Genomic DNA, 16,590 nt, shown 5'->3' with positions numbered 1-16,590 from the left:
ACGTCTGACTCCGTTATACCCGGGGTCAGGAAGTCGCAGCGGGTGGCTGCGCGCTCTATGTCTAAAGATCACGCTGTTTCTTAATGATAGTTTTTTGTTTTTGCCTTACTATCCTTTTTGTCTCACTCCGGGATCCGTAGCTTCTCCTCCTCAGCTGTTTCTTGTCTGTCACTCCCAAACTCCTTATATTCTCCTCTCTCACTTCTCTGGTTGCCAGATATAGAGCTTCCTGCCTGGACTTCTATACTGACCCACTGGCGCTGTGAATCCTGGTTGTTGTTTCAAAGTGTTACCCTCCGGATCCCTGTTGGGCTTTTTGTTGTCTTCTGTTGTCGCCCACCTGGGATTATATCTTGTCTGTGTTGTCTGTCCTGCCCTTGGTGTTTTCCTTTAGAGTTAGTGGTGCGGACTAGTGTTCCCACCCCCCTATTCACTATCTAGGGCTCATCTTAGGGAAAGCCAGGGTTTTAGGCACGCGATCGGCGTCCGGGAAAGGAACCAGTCTAGGGACATCAGGGCAGTCAGGTGCCAGCCGCAAGGTGAGTCAGGGGTCACCACCTTTCCCTCTCCCTTGGACAGAGCCTTCCCTTTTCCCTCCCTTTGTGTCACGTATGTGATAGGCACGCCGGTCGTGTTATTATATCTGGCCCTTATTTTTTGGGAGGAGGAAAAAAATAAAAAAAATAAAAATATGGATCCTAGTGCTGCTTTGGCAAAACAACTTCAAGGCCTGTCTTTGGAGGTGGCAGGATTGAAGGCGTCGGTCCTCCAGCAACAGCAGAAAATGCAGCAGACCGCAAGCCCAGCGGTTGCTATGGGTAACCAGGTTGTTGCAGAACCCAAGGTTGTTCTCCCTGACAGATTTTCTGGGGGAAGGGACAAGTTTGTGACGTTCCGTGAGGCCTGTAAATTATATTTTAAGCTGCGCCCTTACTCCTCTGGTAATGAAGAACAGCGGGTGGGGATTGTTATTTCCCTGCTTCAGGGGTACCCGCAATCCTGGGCGTTGTCTTTACCCCCTGGTTCCCAGGCTCTCCGGTCAGTGGATGAATTTTTTGGGGCCTTGGGTCTCATATATGATGACCCTGACCAAGTCGCCCTGGCTGAGTCGAAGTTACGGAGACTCCTACAGGGAGATCAGCCAGCAGAGTTCCGTAGGTGGGCTACGGATACTCAGTGGAACGACCCGGCTCTCAGGAGTCAGTTCTGCTCTGGGTTATCCGAAAGGGTTAAGGATGCGCTTGCGCTGTATGAGACTCCCCTTTCCCTTGATGCTGTTACGTCCCTCTCTATCAGAATAGATAGACGTCTTAGGGAGAGATTGAAAATTCCTGAGCAATTGGTAACCTCTCCCAAGCAGCAGTTAGTCTGTACTGACCTAGACGAGCCAATGCAGCTAGGAGGAACTACTCGTCAGGTCCATCCTCCTGAGGCTCGCCGTAGGCGTGGGGTTGGTTTTTTCTGTGGGGAAAGGGGTCATTTCATTAATGTCTGTCCTTCCTTTCTCAAAAACAAAAGACCGTCGGAACCACTAACCCCAGGCTGTGCGGAGGATGTCAGCCGGGGGGTATACGTTTTATCCATACGAACATCTCAATTTGTTGCCAGCAGTTATTGTTTTTGGTGTTAAGACAGAGACTATTTCTTTCTTTTTAGACAGTGGAGCAGGGGTAAATTTGATTGATGCCCATTTTGCCCGCACTATGGGTTTGTCTCTCTGTACGCTGCAGGGACCTATTCCCATATTCGCTATTGATTCTGCTCCTCTGTCTCAGAGAAACCTCACTCACATTGTCCATAACTTACACCTTCGGGTAGGGGACCACCATAATGAGTGTCTTTCATGTTACGCTCTGGAGGGCCTTCCCTCTCCTGTGGTATTGGGTCTTCCCTGGTTGCTAGCGCACAATCCTGTGGTGGATTGGCAGGCCAGGGAGATATTGGAGTGGAGTGAGCATTGCAGAGAAAATTGCTTAAATAGCAATTGCTTATTCGCCTCCATAGCTACCCTACCTACATTTGTTTCGGACTTTGAGGACGTTTTTTCTGAAAAGGGTTGTCAGAAGTTACCACCTCACCGTCCTTATGATTGCCCGGTTAACCTGATTCCCGGTGCAAAATTACCCAAGACCAGGTTATATAATCTTTCGGGTCCTGAGAGACAAGCCATGAAAGATTATATCTCCGAGAGTCTGGCTAAGGGACACATCAGACCCTCTTCTTCACCCGTGGCTGCAGGGTTTTTCTTTGTTAAAAAGAAAGATGGGGGCCTGCGTCCTTGCCTAGATTTCCGCAAGCTAAACCGGATAACCATCCGAGACCCATACCCTCTTCCTCTCATTCCTGACCTTTTTAATCAGATTGCGGGTGCTAAGTGGTTCTCCAAACTTGATCTTAGAGGGGCCTACTATCTGATTCACATCAAGGAAGGGCATGAGTGGAAGACAGCTTTTAACACCCCTGAGGGGCATTATGAAAATTTAGTCATGCCTTTCGGTCTGACCAATGCTCCTGCTGTCTTCCAACATTTTGTTAATGATATTTTTAGTCATCTTATCGGCAGGTTTGTGGTGATATACCTAGATGATATCTTAATTTATTCGGCTGATCTGAAAACACATGAAGTACATGTCAGACAGGTACTGCAGGTCCTACGAATGAATAAATTATATGCGAAAATTGAAAAGTGTGTCTTCGCCGTTCAGGAAATACAGTTCCTAGGATATCTATTATCTGCTTCAGGTTTCCGTATGAATCCTAGGAAGGTCCAGGCAATTTTAGATTGGGATCTTCCTGAGAACCTTAAAGCTCTACAACGGTTTTTGGGTTTCGCAAATTTCTATAGAAAGTTCATTAAAAATTATTCAGTGATCATCAAACCCCTTACTGACATGACTAGGAAGGGGACTGATTTTTCTAAATGGTCTGACGCCGCTAAAATTGCATTTTCCTCTCTAAAAGAGAGATTTACTTCGACACCTGTTCTAATTCAACCTGATGTCTCCCAGCCTTTTATTGTTGAAGTAGATGCGTCAGAGGTGGGAGTGGGGGCTTTACTGTCTTAGGGTCCGTCTCCTGGCAAATGGTGTCCTTGTGCTTTCTTTTCCCAAAAATTATCTACAGCTGAGAAAAACTATGATATTGGAAATAGGGAACTATTAGCGATTAAACTAGCGTTTGAAGAATGGCGTCACTTCTTAGAGGGAGCAATCCACCCCGTCACAGTGATTACGGATCACAAAAACCTTCTGTACCTCGAATCGGCTAAGCGTCTCACCCCTAGACAAGCTAGGTGGTCGCTATTTTTTACCAGGTTTAACTTTGTCATCACCTATCGTCCTGGGGCAAAAAATACCAAGGCAGACGCATTATCTCGTAGTTTCCCTGGAGGAGGTAATGTTAGTGATCCGGTACCCATTTTACAAAGAGGAGTGGTTGTCTCTGCTGTACACTCTGTTCTGGAGGGGAAGGTGTTAGAGGCCCAGGGGGACGCCCCGGTCTCTTGCCCCTCAGAGAAATTGTTTGTACCGTTAAACCTGCATCTCGAATTATTAAAGGAACATCATAATTCGGCACTTGCTGGGCACCCGGGTAGTAAAGCAACCTTGGAGCTATTGTCTCGTCATTTTTGGTGGCCAAGGTTGCGTCAGGATGTAATGGATTTTGTGTCTACTTGTTCTACTTGTGCACGCGCGAAAGTCTCTCATACACATCCTGCAGGGTCTTTATTGCCACTTGTCATTCCCAATAGGCCATGGGCACATCTGTCAATGGATTTCATCACTGACTTACCTTTGTCTGCAGGTAAAACAGTTATCTTGGTTGTAGTAGACAGGTTTAGCAAAATGGTACACTTTATTGCGCTACCCGCATTTCCTAATGCTAAGACTCTTGCTCAGGTGTTCATCAGTGAAATCGTGAAGCTTCACGGGGTCCCTTCCGATGTGGTTTTGGATCGGGGAACCCAATTTATTTCTAAGTTTTGGAAAGCTTTTTGTTCCCGTTTGGGGGTACACTTATCTTTTTCCTCAGCTTTCCAACCTCAGTCGAATGGACAGACTGAGCGTACCAACCAAAACCTTGAGACATATCTAAGGTGTTTTGTGTCTGAAAATCATGAGGTGTGGTCATAATATTTACCGTTAGCCGAGTTTGCCATAAATAATCGTCGTCAGGAATCCACTGGCAAGTCACCATTTCTTGGTGCATATGGTTTTCATCCCCAATTCTGTACTTTCAAAGAGGGAGGGGGTCTTCTGGGGTTCCCGAAGAGGAACGGTTTTCTTCATCTCTTTCATCTGTATGGCAGAAGGTGCAAGCTAACTTGAAAAATATGGGAGGTAAATATAAATGCATGGCTGATAAGAAACGGTCGCCAGGTCCGGACCTAGGAGTGAATGACTATGTATGGTTATCTACAAGGAATATTAAGTTGAAGGTTCCCTCTTGGAAACTGGGTCCTAGGTTCATTGGTCCTTACAAAATAGTAGCCGTCATTAACCCCGTGGCTTTTCGCCTGGAGCTACCTCAGACTTTTAAGATCTATAACGTCTTCCATAAGTCGTTACTCAAGAAGTATGTTCCACCTCTAGAACCGTCACCGCTGCCACCCCCTCCTGTTGTTGTGGATGGTAATCTGGAGTTTCAAATATCCAAAATTGTTGATTCTTGTCTGGTCCGCCGCTCTCTTCAGTATCTGGTGCATTGGAGGGGTTACGGCCCCGAGGAAAGAATGTGGTTTTCAGCGTCAGAGATAAACGCCAACAGGTTAGTTCAGGCTTTCCATGCCTCTCATCCTGAGAGACCTGGTCCTGAGTGTCCGGAGGCCCCTCGTAGAAAGGGGGGTACTGTCACAAGGGTGTCAAGAGCCACGTCTGACTCTGTTATACCCGGGGTCAGGAAGTCGCGGATGGCTGCGCGCTCTATGTCTAAAGATCACGCTGTTTCTTAATGATAGTTTTTTGTGTTTGCCTTACTATCCTTTTTGTCTCACTTCAGGATCCGTAGCTTCTCCTCCTCAGCTGTTTCTTGTCTGTCACTCCCAATCTCCTTATATTCTCCTCTCTCACTTCTCTGGTTGCCAGATATAGAGCTTCCTGCCTGGACTTCTATACTGACCCACTGGAGCTGTGAATCCTGGTTGTTGTTCCAGAGTGTTACCCTCCGGATCCCTGTTGGGCTTTTTGTTGTCTTCTGTTGTCGCCCACCTGGGATTATATGTTGTCTGTATTGTCTGTCCTCCCCTTGGTGTTTTCCTTTAGAGTTAGTGGTGCGGACTATCTAGGGCTCATCTTAGGGAAAAGCCAGGGTTTCGGGTGAGGAACCCGTCTAGGGACGTCAGGGCAGTCAGGTGCCAGCCGCAAGGTGAGTCAGGGGTCACCACCTTTCCCTCTCCCTTGGACAGAGCCTTCCCTTTTCCCTCCCTTTGTGTCACGTATGTGATAGGCACGCCGGTCGTGATAGCTCCATTCAGACGTCCGTATGATTTTTACGGATCCACGGATACATGGATCGGATCCGCAAAACATACTGACGTCTGAATGGAGCCTTACAGGGGGGTGATCAGTGACAGGGTGATCACCCCATATAGACTCCCAGATCACCCCCCTGTCATCAATCACCCCTCTGTAAGGCTCCATTCAGACATTTTTTTTGGCCCAAGTTAGCGGAAATTTAAAAAAAAAATTCTTACAAAGTCTCATATTCCACTAACTTGTGTCAAAAAATAAAATCTTACATGAACTTACCATACCCCTCATGGAATCCAAATGTGTAAAATTTTTTAGACATTTATATTCCAGACTTCTTCTCACGCTTTAGGGCCCCTAAAATGCCAGGGCAGTATAAATACCCCACATGTGACCCCATTTCGGAAAGAAGACACCCCAAGGTATTCCGTGAGGGGCATATTGAGTCCATGAAAGATTAAAATTTTTGTCCCAAGTTAGCGGAAAGGGAGACTTTGTGAGAAAAAAAAAAAATCAATTTCCGCTAACTTGTGCCAAAAAAAAAATATTCTATGAACTTGCCATGCCCCTCATTGAATACCTTGGGGTGTCTTCTTTCCAAAATGGGGTCACATGTGGGGTATTTATACTGCCCTGGCTTTTTAGGGGCCCTAAAGTGTGAGAAGAAGTCTGGGATCCAAATGTCTAAAAATGCCCTCCTAAAAGGAAATTAGGCCGCTTTGCGCATCTAGGCTGCAAAAAAGTGTCACACATGTGGTATCGCCGTACTCAGGAGAAGTTGGGGAATGTGTTTTGGGGTGTCATTTTACATATACCCATGCTGGGTGAGATAAATATCTTGGTCAAGTGCCAACTTTGTATAAAAAAATGGGAAAAGTTGTCTTTTGCCAAGATATTTCTCTCACCCAGCATGGGTATATGTAAAATGACACCCCAAAACACATTCCCCAACTTCTCCTGAGTACGGCAATACCACATGTGTGACACTTTTTTGCCGCCTAGGTGGGCAAAGGGGCACACATTCCAAAGAGCACCTTTAGGATTTCACAGGTCATTTTTTACACATTTTGATTTCAAACTACTTACCACACATTAGGGCCCCTAGAATGCCAGGGCAGAATAACTACCCCACAAGTGACCCCATTTTGGAAAGAAGACACCCCAAGGTATTTCATGAGGGGCATGGCGAGTTCCGAAAATTTTTTATTTTTTGTCACAAGTTAGCGGAAAATGATGATTTTTATTTTGATTTTTTTTTCTTACAAAGTCTCATATTCCACTAACTTGTGACAAAAAATAAAAATTCTAGGAACTCACCATGCCCCTCACGGAATACCTTGGGGTGTCTTCTTTCCAAAATGGGGTCACTTGTGGGGTAGTTATACTGCCCTGACATTTTAGGGGCCCAGATGCGTGAGAAGTAGTTTGCAATCAAAATGTGTAAAAAAAATAGCCTGTGAAATCCGAAAGGTGCTCTTTGGAATGTGTGCCCCTTTGCCCACCTTGGCTGCAAAAAAGTGTCACACATCTGGTATCGCTGTACTCAGGAGAAGTTGGGGAGTGTGTTTTGGGGTGTCATTTTACATATAACCATGCTGGGTGAGATAAATATCTTGGTCAAGTGCCAACTTTGTATAAAAAAATGGGAAATGTTGTCTTTTGCCAAGATATTTCTCTCACCCAGCATGGGTATATGTAAAATGACACCCCAAAACACATTCCCTAACTTCTCCTGAGTACGGCGATACCAGATGTGTGACACTTTTTTGCAGCCTAGGTGGGCAAAGGGGCCCACATTCCAAAGAGCACCTTTCGGATTTCACCGGTCATTTTTTACAGATTTTGATTTCAAACTTCTTCTCACGCATCTGGGCCCCTAAAATGCCAGGGCAGTATAACTACCCCACAAGTGACCCCACTTTGGAAAGAAGACACCCCAAGGTATTTTGTGATGGGCATAGTGAGTTCATGGAAGTTTTTATTTTTTGTCACAAGTTAGTGGAATATGAGACTTTGTAAGAAAAAAATAAAAATAAATCATTTTCCGCTAACTTGTGACAAAAAATAAAAAGTTCTATGAACTCACTATGCCCATCAGCGAATACCTTAGGGTGTCTACTTTCCGAAATGGGGTCATTTGTCGGGTGTTTGTACTGTCTGGGCATTGTAGAACCTCAGGAAACATGACAGGTGCTCAGAAAGTCAGAGCTGCTTCAAAAAGCGGAAATTCACATTTTTGTACCATAGTTTGTAAACGCTATAACTTTTACCCAAACCATTTCTTTTTTTTGCCCAAACATTTTTTTTTTATCAAAGACATGTAAAACCATAAATTTAGTGAAAAATGTATATATGGATGTTGTTTTTTTTTTGCAAAATTTTACAACTGAAAGTGAAAAATGTCATTTTTTTGCAAAAAAATGTTTACATTTTGATTAATAACAAAAAATGTAAAAATGGCAGCAGCAATGAAATATGACCGAATGAATTCATTTGGGTGGTAAGTTGCATGACCGAGCAATAAACGGTGAAAGTAGTGTAGTGCAGAAGTGTAAAAAGTGGCCTGGTCATTAAGGGTGTTTCAGCTAGGGGGGTTGAAGTGGTTAAAGGGAACATAAAATGGCAGCATAAAATGGTGACAGAAATGCTGATTTCAGCGGTGTGTCACTCATGAGCTAAAAGTCAGTGGTTGCTGAGAACCTTATTATAATCATTGCAGCACATGCCTTGAAAAGAGTCTACTTGAGAAAAGTCATGGTTATTCATAATCTCCTGCACTCTCACCCATCTGCTGATGATTGGCAGTTCTCTCCTAGAAATAAAGGGCGAAAACTAGGTAGAAGCCTGTAAATCATCAGCAGGTGGGCAGAGAGCAAGAGTTCATGAATAACCATGACTCTTCTAAGGTGGCCATGGCCCTTTTCCAGGCCTAATCTGCAATGATTGTGATGTTGGTTCTTGACAACCATTTGCTTTTAACTTATAAATGATAGACCGCTGAAATCAACTCGCCTGTCTCTATTCTGCCATTAGTATGGGCAGCATAAAGTTGACAGGTTCCCTTTAAAAGGGTTGTCTCAGGACAGACATTGGTAGCATGCCTCATTCATAAAAAGATACTGCTGACATTTCCACCTATTTCTAGTGATCACTAGGAGAAAAACAATCATTCCTCTGTCAATTGGATATTGGTGGCATATCATACCATAATATCACCAATGTAACTTATCTGCTGAGACAATCCCTGTTGTTTCTGTAGGGTTCAGTATTTATATTGCAAGAACATTCTATTGTGCAGTTCCTTGAAGAAGCAAGCAGCTCAGAGAACCTGCTATCTAAAGAGGTTGTCCAAAATAGACAACTTTAAAATTTCATAGCTGCAACATATTGGATGAAATACTAAGTATGCTACATACAGTATTTGGATGTGTTCAGTGTTTCAGTTTAGTCTTTTTTCTTTTATTCCCAGAATAACAACATCCAGACAATGTATAAAGATACGTTCTGCGATAGCCGGGACCCCACTTTCATCAGGAGTGCTTTGGAAGATATCCGACTGGATGCTAACCCAATAAACCTTAGCAAATTTGCAAATGATTATTTCTGTCTACCTAGGCTTCCTACTGGGCAATACTACTGAGCAGAGCAAATTGCTAATCTACAGAACTAAATATGGTACACTACAATAAATATTGTTTTCTTTGTGTCATAATTAAAACTAGAATAAACCATAACATTTTGTCTATTTTTGTGTAATATGGCATTGAAATTCAACTTGATGGCATTGGCATTAAATGGTAACAAGAGATGCAAATATATTCTGTATTTGTAGAAATAAAAAGATGTATGTAGATGAGCACTCTACCAATTGGCACACATTTATTATAATAGAGAATATAAAATAGCTAATAATATAAAACATATAAAACAAAACAATAAAAATACATCAGTATAGCCACAATGGGGTAGATGAATATAATCAATGTCCATAAATCCTTTGTCGTGGATTGTATCTGAGGTTCTATGTAGGGCCTTCTGATGTGGCCTATGTCTCCATAGAGATCCAATGTGTCCCCAGTAATAGGTGATAGATGTGCAAAATACCTATATAACACTTGAAGGATTCGGGCAATCGACCAATGCTTTATAAGTCAGATGACAGTCCCATGGTATTTGGTAATATTTCGGACAGAAGAAAATAAGCTTTCCGGCTGTTTAGCCGCTTACCTCCCCTTTGTATGGGTAGTCCACTTGGGTGGTTTGTTCAAACAGAGCGGGTGATGTATGAGACTGGCGTCTCACGTTGTTCTGTTTGATGGCCGCGTCCGATACTTGCGGAATAGCGCTTGCGTCACTTCCTGTATGGTCCGGTAGTGACGTCCTTCTTGTATTCGATCCGATAGTTTGGAACTTCGATTTTTCGGATATTCAGTTTTTCGAGTATAGAAGTCCTGTCTGCATGGCCATGCGATTATAGAAATATAGACAGGTGTATGGCATTAAACCCAGACGCGTTTCGGGAATAATAACTCTCCCTTCCTCAGTGAGCTTATTTTCTTCTGTCCGAAATATTACCAAATACCATGGGACTGTCAACTTACTTATAAAGCACTGGTCGATTGCCCGAATCCTTCAAGTGTTATATAGGTATTTTGCACATCTATCACCTATTACTGGGGACACATTGGATCTCTATGGAGACATAGGCCACATCAGAAGGCCCTACATAGAACCTCAGATACAATCCACGACAAAGGATTTATGGACATTGATTATATTTATCTACCCCATTGTGGCTATACTGATGTATTTTTATTGTGTTGTTTTATATGTTTTATATTATTAGCTATTTTATATTCTTTATTATAATAAATGTGTGCCAATTGGTAGAGTGCTCGTCCACATACATATTTTTATTTCTACTTTATCCAGAGAGGTAGGGTGTCCACTCCCTGGACTTGTAGCACCATACCATAGGTTATATAGGAGAGCAGCCACCACCATCACTATATAGTATTATATTCTGTATTTGTACATTATATTTAGAAATCAAGATACATTTAATTTGTAAATTACAGTAGGTGTAAATGATAATGATGAAACTAGAAAGACCCCAGTCCCCATTTCTTACCAGAAGCACATCCAATGCCTTCACTTGGCTTGTTACATATGCATACGGACCAAGTGTACCTGGGAATAGGTTATAACTAGGGATGAGCGAATCGACTTCGGATGAAACCTCAGAAGTCGATTCACATAATACTTCATTTGAATACAGTATGGGGCGGGCGCTCCGTACAGTATCAGAATGTATTGGTTCTGATGAGCCAAATTTATTCGTTTGTGAAGCCTCGCAAGACTTTGCATATTAACTTCATAAATAAATTACTACTGTAAAAAAACATTACTCTAACTTGGGTTCAGAACCAAGTGTTACCTTGGAACCGAACCAGAGTCCGAGAAATGTTTTGTTTCAGTAGAAATTCATTTATGAAGTTATTTTGAGAAGTCTTGTGAGACTTCGCAAACGAATAGCTTCGGCTCATCGGAGCCAATACATTCTAATACTGTACAGAGCGCTTGCTCCGTACAGTATTCAAAGAAGGTATTATGCGAATTGAATTCGGATGTTTCATCTGAAGTCTATTCACTCATCCCTAGTTATAACTGTGGGAATACCCCTTTAATCCTGTCAGTTTTTATGAATTATTAATCATGCCTTGGCATTCACCACATAAAGACATTATTTGAGGTTTATAAGTTTGTAATGCTGAAGAATAGATATGAAATTGCACAAAGCACTACAAAACAATCATACTAAGAAAAGTTGCTTTTGTAAATTAACTTGTTTGCTTGTAACATATAAAACAAGCATCTGGCTTGTTTTCGGGTTTGAATATAAAAGGCATAGATTGGGTAACAAAAGCATGTGAATAGATCTAAGTCACATGCCTCAAACCTTTATCTTTCTGCTTGCATAATAATCTCATTTGCCCCTCCATATACTGATATAAGTGGGATTCCCCTGTCCTTAATTGTAGAATATTGGATAGGGACAGTGTAGAGCAGGGGTGCACAACCTGCGGCCCGGGGGCCACATGCGGCCCTCAATACCATTCTGTGCGGCCCCCAACCATCTGGTAACAGACATGTATGCCTATGTCTTGTGGCTGCCCACATGTATTTTTCATGTATTTCTCCCATTAGATGGGAGTCCTGGAAGTGTAACTAGACATTAATGTTATATAATGTGTGTTCAATATTCCATAAGTACAAAATTTAAGTTGTTAATACACCTTTAAATTTTAATTTCGGCCCTCGTCATTGGTTCAGTCTCGCAATGTGGCCCCCAACCAGAAAACGTTGTGCACCCCTGGTGTAGAGAGATCACAGGGAGAATTTTTATAGACTTACTATGCATCAGATTCAGCATCAACAGAATGTCTAATATATAGGCGCGTTCATCTAATTCACCTGCTGCGCCATTCATTCTTAATCTGTTCTGTTATACATAGACTTACTGTGCATTAGACTTATTGTCGACAGGTGGTCAAATATATAGGTGAGTTTATCTATTTCACTTACTGTGCGCTTAATATTGAATCTGTTCTGTTATACGTAGACTTACTGTGCGTCAGACTTAGTCTCAACAGGAGATCTAGGTGCGCTTATCTAGTACATTTAATGCACCATTTATATTTAATCTGTATTGTAATATATATAGGCACTGTGAATCAGACTCATTGTCAACAGGTGGTCTCATATATAGGCACGTTTTTATAGTTCATCTGCTGCGCCATTCATACCTAAACTGTTGTGTTTATACATAGACTTACTATATGTCAGACAGGCAGTATAATATAGAAGCATGTTTATCTGCTACACTTACTTCTCCATTCATACTTAATCTGCTGTGCTGTACATAGACTAACTGTGCATCAGACTTAGTCTCAAGAGGTGGTCTAATCTAGTACACTTGCTTGGACATTCATACTTAATCTGTTAAATTACTGATTCAGTTACTGTACACTATTGCCAACAGACAGTTTTGACCAATAATCCAGCTGTACTGGAATGGTTGACTCGCTCTTAAACATCATCTCAGGTGACACACAGCCAGGAATTGATGGGTTCCTCTGACACCCCACTTAGTTGTCATGGCCCAGGAACAACCTCTGTGCTCTCACCTGTCCTGAAACTGCCTTTCTTTTTCTGCTCCTTCTTCTCAGAAAGTAATGCATGCTGCTGACTCTGCTCCACTTTCCAGTGAGGACGAGTTTAGTGAGAATAGTGAAGAGCTACAGGCCAGCACAGACTTGGAGGAGAGGTCTGCTGCATCCTCCATTAGGCGTGCAACTATCAATGATGACAGTTAGGTGGTAGCACGTGTTGCGAACAGTCAGGGACGTGGCCATGAGACTGGTGAGGGTGACATAAGTGATAACCAAACATTAATGGATTATGATGTAGCAGATCGCACGTGGGAGCCGGGTGAAGAGAGGGGATTATCATCAGGGGGTTAGGGTGGCAGCCAGCCCGTGAGACAGCAGCAGGGTGGCAGCATGCCAATAAGCAAGCAAGTAGGAAGCAGTGGGAAATCTAGAGCAAACCGCACCCAGGGTATACTGGGAGCCTACCCGTCAGGAAACAACTAGCGGTGCATGGGTTCACACAGGCAGTGGTAGGCAGTCAGCACGGAGTGGTAGGAGTAAAATGCCACACTCGGCAGTGTGGGGATTTTCTTTTTCAAGTTGTTGGAGTACATAAGCATGGCAGTGTGTAGAAGATGAAGCGCGGTCAGGGTGTTAATGTTGGCACCAAATCCCCGGTCAGCCTGGGTGAACCGAGTCACAATGGAGAGAAACTGCTCTGCGTCATCAACCAAGAAATTGAATCCTGTCTGTCGACAAGGGATGATAAACAGATTAATTTAATAGCGACTTTTAAAACAGCCAATGGACCAGTTAGTGACTTTTGCGCAAACATTGGAGTGTTCTTAAGATGGATAATGACATTGAACATTTGGTAGATGATTATCCAACTATCACCTTCGAGCCCCAATACATGGTTGAATAATCCCCTGCGAGGCACTTTTTGCTGTACTGGCTGTGTGGCATGCGAATTGATCAAATTGGGGGCCATGTTTGTCAGCACAGTCACTTCCAAATCTTTTAATATTCAATGTTTTAACTGCAGATCCTCCAGTTTGGTGTTTGGTCTATTTAGCCACTTGTGGATGTAGCTTACAATATGTCGGAAAAACGATTTGCGAGTTCTGCCAGAGAAGGATGCTGACACCCAATTTCACGCCATGTTAATTTACATCATGCCGGCGATATACGTTCCAAGGTATAGAGATTGTGAGACCGTCAATTGATCTGACTCTAAGAATAACCTGTAAGGCTAAGTTGACACTTCAGTTATTTGGTCAGTTATTTTCATCAGTTTTTGTGAGCCAAATTCAAGAGCCAAGCCTACTATCAGAATACATATCATGAATAGATCTATACCTGTTCTGTGGGTTTGACCCGCACCGGTTTTTGGCTGACAAATGATGAGATTGTGGAAAAAAGGGGAGAGACGCTCATAGGGTAATAGATTTTGGGGTAAATAGTTGACAAGAGAAATAGGTTGTGCTCACCTTTTTGTGTTGTGCAAGCAGGGGCACAACACTAGCGTAGGCGTGTGGTTAGACAGTGGTCAGTGCTGCCAGTATCATCCGCTTCTCGCTAGTAGGCTTGCCAGTCCTCCAGAGGAGCGATGAAAAGACAATACAAGGGTGTGGAGTAATTGTGATCCACACCCTTGTATTGTAATAAATGATGAGAATAACTGAAGTGTGAACTGAGCATAATAGTGATTAGTGATGAGCGGCAGGTGCCATATTCGATTTCGACGAAATTCGCGAATATTCGATAGAATATTCGTTTTATATTCGTTGAAATCGAATATTCGTCATTATGCTAGTTATCGCGAATAATATGCGATTTAAAAAATCGCATATGCGATTTTTTCAAATTTTTATTTTTTTTTTAACTTAAAGGCTACTCTCCTATTGAAATCGCAAATGCGATTAATATAACACGAAATAATCGCATTTGCGATTTCAACGTAATTCTCAAATCCGACAGTACATTCTAGTATATGGAGACGTTACCATGGTGATGGGGACGCTCCATGAGCATGGCATATAGCAGGGATCAGCAACCTTCGGCACTCCAGCTGTGGTGCAACTACAACTCCCAGCATGCACACCTCCATGGCTGTTCTCAGGACTCCCAAAGAAGTGAATGGAGCATGCTGGGAGTCGTAGTTTGACAACAGCTGGAGTGCCCTGGAATATAGCATTACTAAGTAAAAATCGCAAATGCGATTATTTCGTGTTATATTAATCGCATTTTTTTTTACTATGGTTGGCTTCAATGGTAGAATTAGCGAATATGACGAATATATTCGTTATATTCCACAAAACGAATATACGAATGTATTCGTCATATTCCACAAAACGAAGATAACGAAGTATTCTGCATCTCAGTTATATCTACCTATTCATCAACTTCGCTAATTCTAGCAATCATATAGGACAGTTTACTATAGAGACAGATAAGTATAATTCGCTATGCGATTATATGACTGCTTTTTTTTTATATAAATAGAATAATTATAATACCTGATAATTATTATAATCTATTTATATAAAAAAGCAAAGTAATATAATCGCATAGCGAATTATACTTATCTGTCTTTATAGTAAACTTTCCTATATGGTTGCTAGAATTAGCGAAGTTGATGAATAGGTAGATATAACTGAGATGCAGAATACTTCGTTATCTTCGTTTTGTGGAATATAACGAATATATTCGTATATTCGTTTTGTGGAATATAACGAATATATTCGTCATATTCGCTAATTCTACCATTGAAGCCAACCATAGTAAAAAAAAAAAAAAAAAAATCGCAAATGCGATTAATATAACACGAAATAATCGCATTTGCGATTTTTACTTAGTAATGCTATATTCCAGGGCACTCCAGCTGTTGTCAAACTACGACTCCCAGCATGCTCCATTCACTTCTTTGGGAGTCCTGAGAACAGCCATGGAGGTGTGCATGCTGGGAGTTGTAGTTGCACCACAGCTGGAGTGCCGAAGGTTGCTGATCCCTGCTATATTCCATGCTCATGGAGCGTCCCCATCTCCATGGGAACGTCTCCATATACTAGAATGTACTGTCGGATTTGAGAATTACGTTGAAATCGCAATTGCGATTAATATAACACGAAATAATCGCATGTGCGATTTCAACGTAATTCTCAAATCCGACAGTACATTCTAGTATATGGAGACGTTCCCATGAGCATGGAATATAGCATTACTAAGTTAAAATCGCAAATGCGATTATTTCGTGTTATATTAATCGCATTTGCGATTTTTTTTTTTTTTTTTTTTTACTATGGTTGGCTTCAATGGTAGAATTAGCGAATATGACGAATATATTCGTTATATTCCACAAAACGAATATACGAATATATTCGTTATATTCCACAAAACGAAGATAACGAAGTATTCTGCATCTCAGTTATATCTACCTATTCATCAACTTCGCTAATTCTAGCAATCATATAGGAAAGTTTACTATAAAGACAGATAAGTATAATTCGCTATGCGATTATATTACTTTGCTTTTTTATATAAATAGATTATAATAATTATCAGGTATTATAATTATTCTATTTATATAAAAAAAAAGCAGTCATATAATCGCATAGCGAATTATACTTAGCTGTCTCTATAGTAAACTGTCCTATATGATTGCTAGAATTAGCGAAGTTGATGAATAGGTAGATATAACTGAGATGCAGAATACTTCGTTATCTTCGTTTTGTGGAATATGACGAATACATTCGTATATTCGTTTTGTGGAATATAACGAATATATTCGTCATATTCGCTAATTCTACCATTGAAGCCAACCATAGTAAAAAAAAAAAAACACGAAATAATCGCATTTGCGATTTTAACTTAGTAATGCTATATTCCATGCTCATGGGAACGTCTCCATATACTAGAATGTACTGTCGGATTTGAGAATTACGTTGAAATCGCAAATGCGATTATTTCGT

At 41.7% G+C, this 16,590-nt stretch overlaps 1 protein-coding gene across 1 annotated transcript in view; it reads left to right on the top strand.

Moving 5' to 3' along the window:
- Positions 1-9,108, top strand: part of LOC122931619 (opticin-like) — a 242,378-nt gene extending 233,270 nt beyond the window's left edge. Inside the window, exon 6 of the mRNA XM_044285695.1 lies at positions 8,938-9,108. Coding sequence (XP_044141630.1) covers positions 8,938-9,108 — 171 coding nt within the window. The remainder of the gene's footprint in view (positions 1-8,937) is intronic.
- The last annotated feature ends 7,482 nt before the right edge of the window (positions 9,109-16,590 follow it).

This window comes from Bufo gargarizans, chromosome 3, assembly GCF_014858855.1.
Source record: "Bufo gargarizans isolate SCDJY-AF-19 chromosome 3, ASM1485885v1, whole genome shotgun sequence".
Taxonomy (NCBI): domain Eukaryota; kingdom Metazoa; phylum Chordata; class Amphibia; order Anura; family Bufonidae; genus Bufo; species Bufo gargarizans.
Note: the sequence above shows the minus strand (reverse complement) of the source record. Positions and strands in the feature narration are given on the sequence as shown.